Source organism: Aythya marila (genome assembly GCF_965140915.1).
Source record: "Aythya marila genome assembly, chromosome: 2".
NCBI classification, from domain to species: domain Eukaryota; kingdom Metazoa; phylum Chordata; class Aves; order Anseriformes; family Anatidae; genus Aythya; species Aythya marila.
In genome coordinates, this window is record NC_139043.1 from 111,417,588 (window position 1) to 111,431,067 (window position 13,480).

At 41.0% G+C, this 13,480-nt stretch overlaps 1 protein-coding gene across 20 annotated transcripts in view; it reads right to left on the minus strand.

Annotated features, from left to right (window-relative positions):
• The window catches only part of DTNA (dystrobrevin alpha), a 218,686-nt gene that overhangs the window by 17,965 nt on the left and 187,241 nt on the right, over positions 1-13,480 (minus strand). For 9 of the 20 annotated variants that reach the window (XM_082752992.1, XM_082752982.1, XM_082752993.1 and 6 more), the window contains 5 exons: positions 10,854-10,941; positions 8,740-8,843; positions 7,270-7,383; positions 3,841-3,937; positions 2,346-2,363 (listed from right to left, as the gene is read on the minus strand). In XM_082752992.1, the coding sequence (XP_082609118.1) occupies positions 2,346-2,363; positions 3,841-3,937; positions 7,270-7,383; positions 8,740-8,843; positions 10,854-10,941 (421 nt within the window). Of the gene's footprint in view, positions 1-1,433; positions 1,591-2,345; positions 2,364-3,840; positions 3,938-7,269; positions 7,384-8,739; positions 8,844-10,853; positions 10,942-13,480 lie in introns of those variants that run through there. The other 11 variants (XM_082752983.1, XM_082752981.1, XM_082752988.1 and 8 more) reach the window with 6 other exon arrangements.

The following is a 13,480-nucleotide window of genomic DNA, read 5'->3' on the forward strand; positions in this document are numbered from 1 at the left end:
GAGAACGCCAACAACAGTGGGAACATTCAGAGAATACGAGAAAAAAGGGACAAATTTTGTTTCCTATAACCAAGTCACATTTCAGGAATGAACTTTATAATAGGCATTTTATTTACTAAAAATAACAGATGCTTGCCAGCACTACTTCACTGGAATTTTCCCACAAGAGAAATGTAAAAGCTGCACACCAGTACTTGGTGTTGTGTTTGCTTTACAGCTAGGGCTGATATCTTATGTGTTTATGACAAACACATTGAGTGTTTATGATAAACAGCACTCTCTTATCTGTAGGACTCAGTTTTTGAACAACTTATTTGGGAAGCACTAAGAAATGAAGCACTTTGATTCCTCTGTCCAGCTAAAAACGCCTAACTTTTTGTATTACTTGGGCAACACTGGGCAGAACTGAGGAAGTTGAAATATGAGGATATTAGGGAATTCCTGATTTAAAATAAGCGAATGCTTTAATTATATTTTGCTTAGTTCCAGCTCAGCCCAAGTTTGTGGGATGGGTGTGTTACTAGGACCGGATTTCTGCTTTGTGGCTACCAGGAGAAACATGTTTTCCACTGGAGCTAAGTGCCTGCAGCCCGCGGATACGATTAGCAGTGACTTGGTTATCTCAGCAGAGAAATGCAGCACCAAATTGCACCTAAACAAGTCAGCCCCACCAGCTGGAGGGCTAGGGCTTCCTGAGAAAGAAGCTAGAGCAGCTAGCACCAAAATGTGGATGACTTCAGGTTTTATGCTGCAATTGGTTGCAGCTGTCAGTGCTCTGGTGCCTTCTAGGAAAACCTGTATTTTATTTAATTCGCCATTCCTAGTTAACATACTAAGGATTTTAACATTAACCCTTGCTAGACAGGAGGTTTCCCGTTATTAAGCATCATGCCTGCTTAGGAGAAAAGGCTTGGAGTGCAAACGGGAGCTTTAGTGCATTGCTCCCTCTGCCGGGGCTGAGGAGGGATCACAAACCCGAAAGCTTGTCCCACAGCCTCTTCAGATAGAGAGGAAGCTACGCAGACGTGAAGAACTCATTATCCTTTCTCAAGGAAGGGCAGTAGACAAATAGAAAGTTCATAAGCATTAGATGATTTGCCAGATGGTTTATTCCAATTGAATTCCTCCAGAAACTAATTGAATCCTGTTTCTCTCAACAGATCATGAAATGGCAGAGTGTAATGGGGATCACTGCATGGAAACTGTGAGTAATTCCAGGGCGTCATCACCTGGTATTCAGCAAGGCTATCACTCTGTGAAGAAAAAATCGTATCTCGTAATAGCCTGAAAATGAGCTCTCCTTCTGCTGTCCGGTGAACATTTCACATGATAGGGAAACTGTTCACGTCGGGAAGTTCTCTTTTCTGAATGGAAGATCTTAGATCTTTTTATACTGATACATGGAATGAAAAAAGATGGCTCTTACACGGAAATGCTATTTGGTCAGATTTTATTTTTTATTTTTGGTGCAACAGACTGATGCTCTACAAAAATCAGCCAAAATGCTAGCTTTATGAAGTTAAGCATTACCTACAAACACTGCATGTTCTTCCATAGACAGAATACTTCAGACTTCTAACAGTATTTCTGCTGATGAGACCAGGAAGAAATGTGTTTTGTTAAAATGCAACATTTTTATTGGAATCAGAAATCAGCTTACTGTCTGAAGAGGCCTTTTTTTTCCCTTTTCTTTTTTTTTTTTTTTTTTTAGCCTAATATATTTCCAAGATCCATTTCAGCAATAAAAAGCTCCAAACCAACTAAATCTTCTAAAATTTAACATTAATAATACAAATACTTGCTCTTTTAAAATTTAAGTTACAGGAGTCATTTAGCAACTACAATACTGTCCTGAAAACTGGCAGGACTGTTACTATCAGTGGTGGCCATAAAAGATGTGCACACAATGCCCCGACTTTTTTGGATAAAGTGGGATTTAAAAATCAATGTCCTGCTCTAATTTTAAGTCAGTCATATATTTCTTAGAGATCCAAAATTTTCATTACATTTTTAAAATGTTAATTATAGTGGAAGTGTTCTTTAATTCACATTCTAGGTTGGTTTCATTACATATGCTTTGATTTTGTATCTTAAATGTCTGTATATAGAAGGGTGAGAAAAAGATCATGACCCCTTGTAGCCATGGTTCCATGTCTAAGGGGATAAGATGGTTAATTATGAAAGTTACTCCAAGATACTTGAAAATAATGTGTGAAAGAAGTGCAAGATATTAATTTTATTCAAAAGAATATGCACACATTTCAAGCAAAGGAAGTAAAATAAATCACAGGAACATAACCATGTTTAGGAGTTAGTGAGGCCTTCAATAAGTAGGCAACTTATACCTGTTTCAATTCTTCTTCCTAAAGAAAGAGAGGATCAGCAGATTAGATTAGACAGGATGTAAGCAAAGAATAGAAGAAGAAATCTGGAGTAAAGGGTTAAAGCTAAAACTGAGATAGTTGAAAATATGTGTCCAGGTTATGGGCCCGTTTCTGATGACTTTGAAACACCAGAAGAGTGCCAAGCGTGCAGAACACTACTATAACCTCCTGTCTTAAATTCTCTTTGCCCAGGCTGTGCAATGACAGCAAGCTGCCCAGACTGTTAGCTGTAGCTGTGCAGTATTTCATGGATAGAGGGAAAAGTATCTTGTCTACTCTTAGCTCCTAGCAGAGTCGGTTGTTTCTGCTGCTCAGGTGCCACCAAGTCCTGCCCTGTGGCTGCGGAAGACTGTGTCTGAGGAGATGCAAATGACTTAAGGGGTCCAAAATCATTTGATGCAAATACATGTTGCTTGATGGATTTCTGCTAAATTCCCTCTGCTTTTGTCAGTCATGTTTGACCCAAGCTGCATTGAATTTCCATGCACTCACTTTATCTGGCATGGCTGAAAAGAAAACAGGTTCTCATGCCGTTCAGAGTTCCTTCTTCCAATGTGAATTTCTTTCATTGTCTATCCTGAGGCACATCAGGTAAGATGGAGCTGGACTCTAATAAAGAGACATTTTCCATATTACCCTAGCCTTTCCTAAAAGTGCATGTGTGTTTCGATATCTCAGTTTTTAAGTGAGGCCCTTTCTTGAGGCATGTTTCATCTTTTTAGCATGGGCTTATTTCTGTGTTTATGAAAATGATCAGGTGTTTTTGGGGAAGCATCTCTAAAATCAAATAATTAAATGTGGTTGTCAAATGGCATGTCTGACTGAACTAGCCATGGAATGGGCAAATTAAAGGAACTTGTAAAAACAATTCCCTACTGTCAGCTGCAGTAAGTGTACAGTGCCGAGCAGTTTTTCTCATGGATATTAGTTATCTCATTTTATATGTCATTATGTTTCTTTTCTGGCTCATTTCTTACTATGTTTGATGTCCTCAACAGAGAAAATGGTGAAGACACCTGAAACCGGGCCACAAAATATTTTGTATTCAGACATTGTTGAATGGCCAATGCAGACTGATAGCCTAAAGTCCAGAGGTGCTGTCAAATCCTTCTGCAAATGAGCAAAACAGGACTGCATTTCATCATGCTGCAATATTATGCAAAGGACTGTATTATTTACTCCACAGTACGGAGTCTGTCTCGACTGTTCCATCCACTTAGCAGTAGATGACAATGACAATGTGGTGTTATTGCAAGAACAACATCATCTAAACATCATGTGAAAGCCCTGAATTTAAAGACCAAAGAAAAAAAATATAGATAGGGAAGATCACAAGGCCAAGTTTTATGGGTGGAAATAGTCAAATTCTGCAGAATTCTGCACTCATCTCTCCTCCCTCTCCTCTCTTGCTTTGCTCTGCCCTTCCTCCTTGGTAGTACCAAGAGTAGCTCCTTACCTTCAGCAGTTTCATGAGGCCTTCTAACTGAGCCATAAGCTCCCTTCGGCTTTCCTGGAGAGCAGACATCCTTTGTTCCAGCTCGTCTTTCCGCTGTCTGAGAAACAAGCAGATACGATCAGAGCTTATCCTTCAGCCTCAGCAGCTTTTAACTGCCTCATTTCCCCAGCACGACCATGAGATATAAGTCTGTCTATGGACTGCAGGAAAGCAAACATGCTGTAAGAGTTCAGTGCCTAGAAAGCAGGGCTACGTGGAAGCTATGGAGTTCCCTTATACTGAGAGTATTCATGGGACTGAGTACAGTGATTAGGAAACAGACAGACACTGACACAGACCCTTCTCCAAAGAGCAAATGAGGTTCACATTTGTATATATTTTCCCTTGTGGGAATGCCTGGCAGTGATTTCATCTTTTGTCCTTGAATCTCTCTAGTCAATAACCTCACTAACTGTCAGGAGAAATTAAAGCCATGCCCTGAAGGACAGGAAATTGCAGCAGGGGCACTGCATAGGGTAAGATATAAGAGAATCTAAGAGAGTTCAGAAATTCATCTAGAAAACACAGTGAACTGTGTTTATTTCTATTTTTTTCCCCACAAAGCAAGCATAAAGCTATCACATAATGAAGCTATAATTGTTTGAAAATAGCTCTTTAGTCTTTAAGTCCAGTGCTAGTCCCTTGACAGTGTGAACACTGAGCCACCCCCTGTGTGACAGCCAGCCTGTGTCCTCTTCACTGGCAACAGCTTTGATTCTGCACAGCCCCAGTGCACCAGAGGGATGTGCAGCTCTTGCACATGTTCCAACATTTCCACATTGTGTGAGAGGTCCCCAAATGAATACAGAATGGAATTGTTGCCCCCTGGAAGCCATGCTGGAATTAAAAATACCACATTTTTATGAAAAAATATATATTGGGTGTGTTTTATGCCCTACTGTGTTGCAAATAAAATAAACCACTATGTCATTAACCTTGTACTACCTGTGAAACATGTTCTTTTTCTGAAAGGCCTCACCTTGAATATTCTGTGCTGTTCTGCTCTCCACGATATAAAAAGGATGTTAAGGTCCTTGAAAGTGTCCAGAGGAGGGCAACAAAGCTGGTTAAAAGGGCTGGAAGACATGTCCTGTGAGGAGAGGCTGAGGGTGCTTGGATTGTCCAGTTTGGAGAAGAGGAGACTGAGAGGTGACCCCACTGCTCTCCGCAGCTCCCTGCTCTGCTCTGCTCTGCTCTACTCTACTCTACTCTACACGAAAGAGGACCAGAATCCACAACACTAAATATGTTTACTATATTTAAGGAAATATGAAACCCGGATTTTGAGCCTTCTATGCACATTATGTGAGCAGTTGCTGATATAAACACCACAGATATATACAGCTCATGTGCGCTATCGCTCACCTATATATTAGGATCAGATAGTAACGCTGCTAGGCTGTATTACTCTTCTGGAGGATTATTTTCTGCTACAAATTGTCTGTCTTGGACCTTCTTTTCCAAGCATGCAATGGTTGAAAATGTTGTGAATTGTACAAAAGCAACTGAGTTTAAGAAACTGCTAATCAAAATAAAATACTGATGTAATCCAAGGTGGCATGTCCTAACACATACCTCTGCTGGGTTTAGATTCATTCTATATGGAGAGAGGACCTAAGCAGTGTACAATGCACAGGCCACTCCTCTGACAGCAAGTACTGATTCAAGCCCCCAGATCTGTGAGTTAACAGATGTAGATCAATGCTGCTCTTCTGAGTCCTGCTGTTTTACATACGAGCAGCCTTATCCCATGTTAAGTGTATAGGAATTTGAGTTTTTGCCAAAATTCAACTGAACATCAAAAGCCAATCATTTACCTTTCAACTGGTGAACGTGTTGGAAGATACGCAAAGAAGCACAGACCCATTAAAAGTTATTTGCTGACTCTGACACTGCATATTAAATCAGAAATGATACCATAATTGGGGAACTCAGCATCACTGCCCTAGGGACATCCCATGTCAGGAAATTTAAATAAGGTTATTATGGTTTTAATATGTGTAGCAAAATTGAAAAGATGTAAAATTAAGCAATCTGCTAACACTGCACAATCATTTGATGTTTCTTTTTTTAAGTATAATGAATTTTATTTGTCAACTACATAGAAAGTTGATCTTCTAAACCTGCTTAAAATAGACTTCAAGCTTGATGCACAGAAGGAACTACATCATTAGTATATTTTGTGCAGTGCATGCATCTTCATCACATTCAGTTTTCTATCTTAAACTCTCACAGAGTGTCACTTACCTGTAGATATCTAGGAGCAATTATTTACATACTAAAATCACACATAGAAATTAAGAAACCAATTTGGTTTTAGATTGGAAAGCAAATGTAATTATTTGTGAAACAGAAAAATATTTTAGCGTGGAAAACAGTAATAAAACTATACAGTATTTCTAAATAAAGAATTTGGCATAATTTCTTACAGTTACTTTCTTCGGTTATGAATTAGGCCACAAAAATATCACTAGCATGAGGAGGAAGAAACTAAGTGGCCAGAAATTTTCTCTAGTCTTCTCATAAGAGAACTGCTGTTTGGGAAGGAGGGGATAAAATTTATCTAGTATTGTGCCACTGGAAAGAAATTATTTACACTCTGTTCTCCATATACATGAAGTGATCTGAATAGCTCTTACTTGACTCTCAGCCTGGCTCTCACAACATGAACCAGGACTTAGAGGCAGCCTACAGATCTGTGCCAATGACAACTGTTCTTCAATGTGATATATATGGCAATTAGAATACCCACATAGAGAATCCCAATTAACATGCAGATACATCTGTATCAATGTTTTTAGCTTGGTGGGGTAATGGGAGGAATGGTTTTCTAAATCTTCAGCTGCTGCAGATGATGTTATTCCTCCCTCCTCACATGGCACAGACCATAATGCTGCAGCCTGGTTGTGTACCGTGAAGAGAACTGACCTCTCCTTTGAGTTCAATGCATGGGGGAATTTTCCAAAAATTAACGTCTAATTCTGGCTGTATTCTCATGTAACTCTGTATTTACTTCAGCATAAATGAGAAGTCTTTGTAGAAGCATTTGTTCTGACAGAAGAACATTTTTCCCCATATGATTAATGGCATTTGGACAAGGCTGTGGGGACCTATTCCAAATGACCTAAGGGCCTAACTCTGCAAACACTAATGCACAGGCTTAATTTAATGTAGATGAGTAATATGTGAGATTCCTCATGCATGCTGCTTAAAGTATAAGCTTAATTACTTTTAGGACTACAGCCTGCACTGAAATGGGAGAAAAAACACACAATGTGCTATTTACTTAAGAAAGCTCCCAGAAGTGTAAGCAAGGTTTATCTCGTATTTCTTCCCCTTTTGTTGTAAGCCTGGCCTCAGGAATGGCCTCAGGAACTGCTGTGCACTTACCTCAGGAGCCGGAGCTCTGCCAGGAGAGTAGGATTTTGTTGTGCCTTCTCCGGTGTGGGCTGAGATGCTTGCTCGTGCTCAAGTCGCAGCCTCTGGATCTCCTGTAGGATTTCTCTTGGGGATGGGAACAAGGAGAATACTGCAAGTCAGTCACTGACCACAAGACCTGCTCACTACACATCACTAGAGGAGAAAAAGTATGACTGTATGTACCTCTTCACCAACACGGATTCAGTGACTGAGCTCTAACCAACAGAAGAAGCCCTCAGCACTGGGATATTTTTTCAATAAACTTTTAGGGTTTCACCACAAAAGGGAAGTATTTCTTCCAGACCCCCAAACCTAGAGGTAGATATGAAATAGCTATATGCTTAATTAAATTGCTCCCTTCTATTTCTTCCCAGGAACATCTCAAGCACCCCATGAACTTAGTAAAAACTGAAGTAATATCCGTCAACATATTTCACACTTAAAAAATACTTGTGGAGTAAGTACAGATCTGAGAGCGGTCATCAATGCACGGAGAAGCACTTTAATAGGACTTGTTACGACTGGCACACCAACCCTGGAAGACTGTCAAAATGATAACACAAAGCTTCACAGCAGAAGGTTGAAACCTTTGTGATTTTTTTCTCTCCTTCGCAGCGTGCTGGGTACCAGACGGTCAGGAGGCGGACTCAAACTATGAAAGACAAATCAAGGCTGGAGCCGGTGGCTCATTACGCTGTGACAGAAGGCAGTGCAGGGTTTGCAATAGGAAACCATCTGGTTTGGGCTGTCCTCTCTTTTACAGTCCAGCAGTAAAAGCAGAGCTGTGCAGTCATACATTTCATGACATCAGGCAGCCTGATACCTCGGGCCAGATCCTCTGCTGATAACACAGGGGTGTCACTCCTTTTTTTGGGGCTGCTAGACCATTTCTCCTGGGGACTCTCTCTCAGTCTCAGTTACATCTGTAGCGAGTGACCTATTTCATCAGCACCCTCACGTGCTGCTAACCTTTCTGCAGACCTTTCTCAGGCAGTCTGTGTTCTGGGGAGCTTTAATCATCTTCTTCACAAATAAAAGCAGGGGAGCATATCATTACCAGGATGACTGATCCTTTTATCATTTCATGTTATAGTTCTACAGAGGATCCAACTCAAAATTAATCTGGTTTAGAAAAAGGACAGGCTTTTTTTATTAAAAAAAAAACAACACTCTTATAAACAACAGCTGCAAACAATAAAGTATCAATGATTACATCATGTCATTTAACACTACATTCATGAAAACTCAGGGTGGCTGGGGATCTCAAAGCCTTTGTCGTGTTCTGTGGAGCTTTCTGTGCCCTGTGCTTTTTTGGGGGAGGATGGGTGTGTGTGTGTATAAGTACATTGCACAGAATTAGGTGGTAATAAATGGCAGGGAGCAAACAGGCATACACGATATATGGGACTGAACAAAACCAGGCACTTTGTGGGTGCTTACCGGTTTTTATTCTCCAGCTCGGCAATCAGCTGCCTCTGCTGTTTGTTCGCATCAATGGTGAAGGAGATGTCTGCTGCCCCTCTCTGCTGCCCCTGCTGCTGCTGCTGAAAAAGAGAGGCTGTGCTGAGGAGGGAATGGCCAGCACGCACCCACACGCCCAGTGCAGGGCCAGGCTGTGAGACCTGCTCACAGGACATGCAGCACCAGCCTTGCCTATGCGGCAAGGAGAGCAGCCACGTTTTGGCTCACACCAGCGCGGCTCTAATCCTAGTAAAAGCAGCGTAAGCACTACCATAAATAAGACTCGGTGTTTACCATCCTGTCATTCATCACATCTTCTAGGAGCTTTCTTTGAGACAGTTGTAAAAATGCGTAATCCCACCCATCTGAAAACCGAGGGAAGAGCACTGGTGCAGGCACTGCCATTAACACAGCTCTTCTCTTTGATACTGCAGACTAGAGGAGGGCACTGAAGGAAAATCACCTTCCTTCTCCAGAAAAAAGAGGTTATGTTTTCCATTTCAGTGATGCTTCCTTCCCTCAGAAGCAGGGTTTTTCTTTCTATTTGAAAGATTTATACCCTGGTTTCAGTCTGGCTATTTGGCCCATTTGGCCAAGTCTTCCCATATGTTCTGGTGATACTTCCAAAAAGCTCATCCTCCAGTTCTGCAGATACAACAGAACCTTTTCTATTTTTTTCCCTAATAAAATTAAGTGGGAATCAAATTATTTCTTGCCAAACTAGGCAGTGCTCACTCTGGCTTTATTGCACTATGCTCTTTTTTCAATATTTTCAGCAATAGCCAAATACTGGTTTCTTTGCTCACACCAGTTTTTCAGCATTGGATCAATGACAACGAAGAGCAAGAATTAACAAAGCCATATAAAGTTTTGTAACTTTCAAAGATGTCCAGTTATTTCTGACTCTGATGTGAAAGACTCAGACACTGAAGATTACTCTGCTGAGCTACTGCTGCCATCTGAATGTTTCTTGCCGTAACAGCCCTGTGCGGTGGAAGTCCAGAGCCCAACTCTATGTGATGCCAGGCACCTCCTGCAGCAATGGACCCTCAAAAAGGATGAGGAAACACCTCAGTACTAACCTTTGTTAGCACTACCTGTGGGGAAACAATGCGTGGCTGTAACTGCTTAGCATTTTTTCTTCTGTGCATACATTTTCCCATTAATGTTCCAACCACCAAGGGGGGCAGTGCATAAAGAACTGATATGTGCTGATGGATGTGAGAAATCGTGCGTGACAGACGGCTGCACAGGGCCATGGGTTCAGCTTCGCTGCCTTCACTTGGGCTGGCTGGGACTCAGCGCTTTCACGTGACGAGTGCTGCCTGATTTCACCCTTTCAATTGACCCTGCAGTGTAAATCTCGGTGTGAAAGTATGCTTCCTGACATCTTGAACCGGCTGCCTTTCACTTAACTATCATTTATGGTTCCTTGTTCTACCAAATGTGCTGAGATGGAAAAAAGTAACTAAGGCTGACCTTATTTATGCCATTTAAGATTTTATATACTTCGATTGGGTTCCTGCTTTCCTCTCTCTTATTCCTGAACATGGTTAGCGAGGTTTTAGCCTGTCATCACCTTCTGTCTTGAGATACATAGAGCAGAATAATCATTGCTCTGAAATGAAAATGGGAGCTGGGGCTAATGCAGTGGGTCATTACAGTCATCCTGCTGAAGATCACTCTTAAAAATCCTCAGCACTTAGGGCCCCAGTGGCTGTGATATTTGAACTAAAGAGCAAAATGGATTCATCACCCTGTTTTTCCACTGCAGTAAATCATTAACCTTTAGCCCAGGCTTGTCCAGACAGTATTTTCCAGTCTTGCTTGAGTTCAAGATGTCAGATTCTCTTTGCTGTAGTTGTTTAAATACCAGTACATTATTATATAGATTATACACATTAGTACGTGGATTCTTTGGTTTAAATGGCCTGCATAAAAGTGTTATTCCAGAAGTGTAACAACATGCGATGCAAAGGATAGGGAAAAATAATCCATTAATCACTGAGATTGTCAGATGTAATTTCCCTGATCTTGCCAAGCCCCAGGAACATGACATAAGGAAAGCACCTTCCTTTAATTAAAACACTTACTGATGAAGAAGTTTCTGCTGCCAGCCTTGCTGCATACCTGGCGATCAGCTTATGCTCTTCATCCAGGCGACTTGCGCTGTCGAGCACGCTGCTCGGGGTGTGGAGGGGAGGGAGGGAAGACACGTTAATGCACACTACACAGGGCAATCTCTCTGTCACTCTGTCCACTCACACACCCTCGTTACAGAATTTAGAAACAAAGCATCACCAACATGTTTAAAACAGCAGGTGTTAATTGAGCCAGGGGGGGAAGTGGGAGGGTAAATGCCCTGGGGAATCAGCTCTAGGGGCCAGGCAGCACCTTCCTTTTGGGAGAAACAGCATGGTCTGCATGGCCAGGGCCAAGGGCCATGCAAGGTATATCTCCCAGACTACTGTGCCCACAGAGGGGTGGAAGGTGGTCCAAAACACCAGTCAGTGTCTGGTTTTACTTCTCAGCAATGTCTCACCTAGAAGAGGGATTGCTTTCGGAGAACGGATTAGTGGGAACCTCAGTGTTTCCTGTGGACAACTTCAGAAGCTTTGCCAAGTTGACAACAGAAAACACTACCTAGAGCAGTTTTGCACGGCACTTACCAAGGTCTCACAGACCACTTTAGAATCCAGGAACTTATAATCTGACTCTTTTATTCTCATATTCTTGATATTTAGGAGTAAGACCTCAGAGAATCACATAAGGGTGCACCGCAGATCCCTTAAATGTGGATGACTTAAATGCAGAAGCCTACTCATGCTGCCGAGATGCAAGAGTTTACCAGCACACACTGCAAAGACACTGCTTTGGTCACACGTAGAATCACCATAAAATTGCTAATGAAGTCTAAGAACTTACAGCAAGTATGCTGAATTCCTTTAAAATATTGCATCTTACTACAATTTGTTTTCTAACAATATCAAAGGCAAGTACTCCTCACAGGTTAATCCCTTGCCAGCTGTCCTTATTTTAAATGGAGTTTTATTATTAAGTCAGAAGAGCAGGAAAAAGGTAATGCAGTGAGAACCTTTGCCATTTCTAAATATTTAGAAGTTTGCAGAGAACCACCAAAATGAATAAAAAGGACAAAAACAAAAGCATGAGGAGGGCTTAGCTGCTCCCAGACAATCCTGGGATTTAGAATCCTACATTGCATGATGCCTACTATATACATGTACAAGAGAAAAAACGAAGCCCACAACACAGCCCAAACGAAGGGGAAAAGAATGTTTTTGCTGTGTGGAATATGTGACAGCCCAGCAGATGATCCCAGACAGAGGCAAGCCTGCCCTCTCTTCTTATGGCTTGGAAATTTTGTGATGTTTCAGTCGAAGGGAGACAGGCACATGCCTCCCCACCCATGTGCCAATTAGGGCATGCAGCTGGTTGCTTGAGAACAAGCTTCACATCTCAAAGGAGTGCACAAAACAAGGGTTAGTTTGGGTATGTTCCTCTTCTTCTTCTATTTATTTTTTTTATCTAAATATTATACTTTGAACCTGAAAAGCCTGCCAGATGAAAATAGCACAGAGATATTTTTCAGCAAAAAGTTCTGCTTCTGAAGAATCAGCATCTATAAAAGAAAAAGGAAGTATTTCTCCAAAAATACTCAGTGAGTTCATATCCCCAGCTACCTCAGAGGAATACAGTGTGCATCTTTTGGTTGGCTTGATTAAGTCCACTGGGATTTAGAAGTTATGTTTGAAAGATGAGTAGTGGTTGATATTCATTGATCATTAAACTAAAGCTGGGAGTTGTGTGGATTTGTTATGATTTGCTGAGGTAAGGGGAAAGAGACAAACATCATTCTTCTCTTATTCTGACAATAACCTGTGAGACTACAAACATGAAGTTTCAAAAAACAGTAAAGCTATGAAAAGTCAGATACAGAGATGTTCTGTGTAACCAAAGCTGGTGCAACAGACTGCACAGAAGACTTTTGGTGATAGACAAACACAGCCTTTTTGGCTGTTTAACTTATTTTATTACATAAATAGCTTAATTCTATTCTTACTCAAAGTCTTGTAGGATGACAATGTACAACTGATTTACTTTCTGAAAAGACCCAAGCTAAAGATGTTTTTCTAAACTTTCTAAATCTATCACAGCCATGCTTCTTACATACTCATGCCTGCTGTAGTGATCTGTCATCCAGGGAAAGACCGGGGGAAGCAGCTCTTACAGACACACAAAATCATGCAAACCAGGTAATAAGGATTAATTTCATCACAATACAATTCATTTTTAATTTTTCCATAATGATGAGAGCTGTCCTAACAGATGGCTGTGAAAACAGCAAGCACTGAGCATCAATTCTTTTTACAGCTATGTGCAACTGTATTACCCACCCTGGAAAAATAATGGATTATGGTTCCTCTTGCTGGCGTAACATAATCTGCAACGTAGTCCTGGGATGTGAGCTAACCCCTGAAACAATGACTTTACTGAAAGAATCAAGCCTCTGCAGCTCTTTTATTTTTACTTGCTATTATGTCTTTGATATACATTTATGTGTAGGTGGATGTCATAAAATAGATGTAGCAGTGCATAAAATTTGGTTTATGAATGCCAGAAATCACTGGCCCCAAAGCTTTGTAAATTAAATCTCTATGTCTGAGATAAATTTAATTCTGAAATGTACCTATTCTGTGTG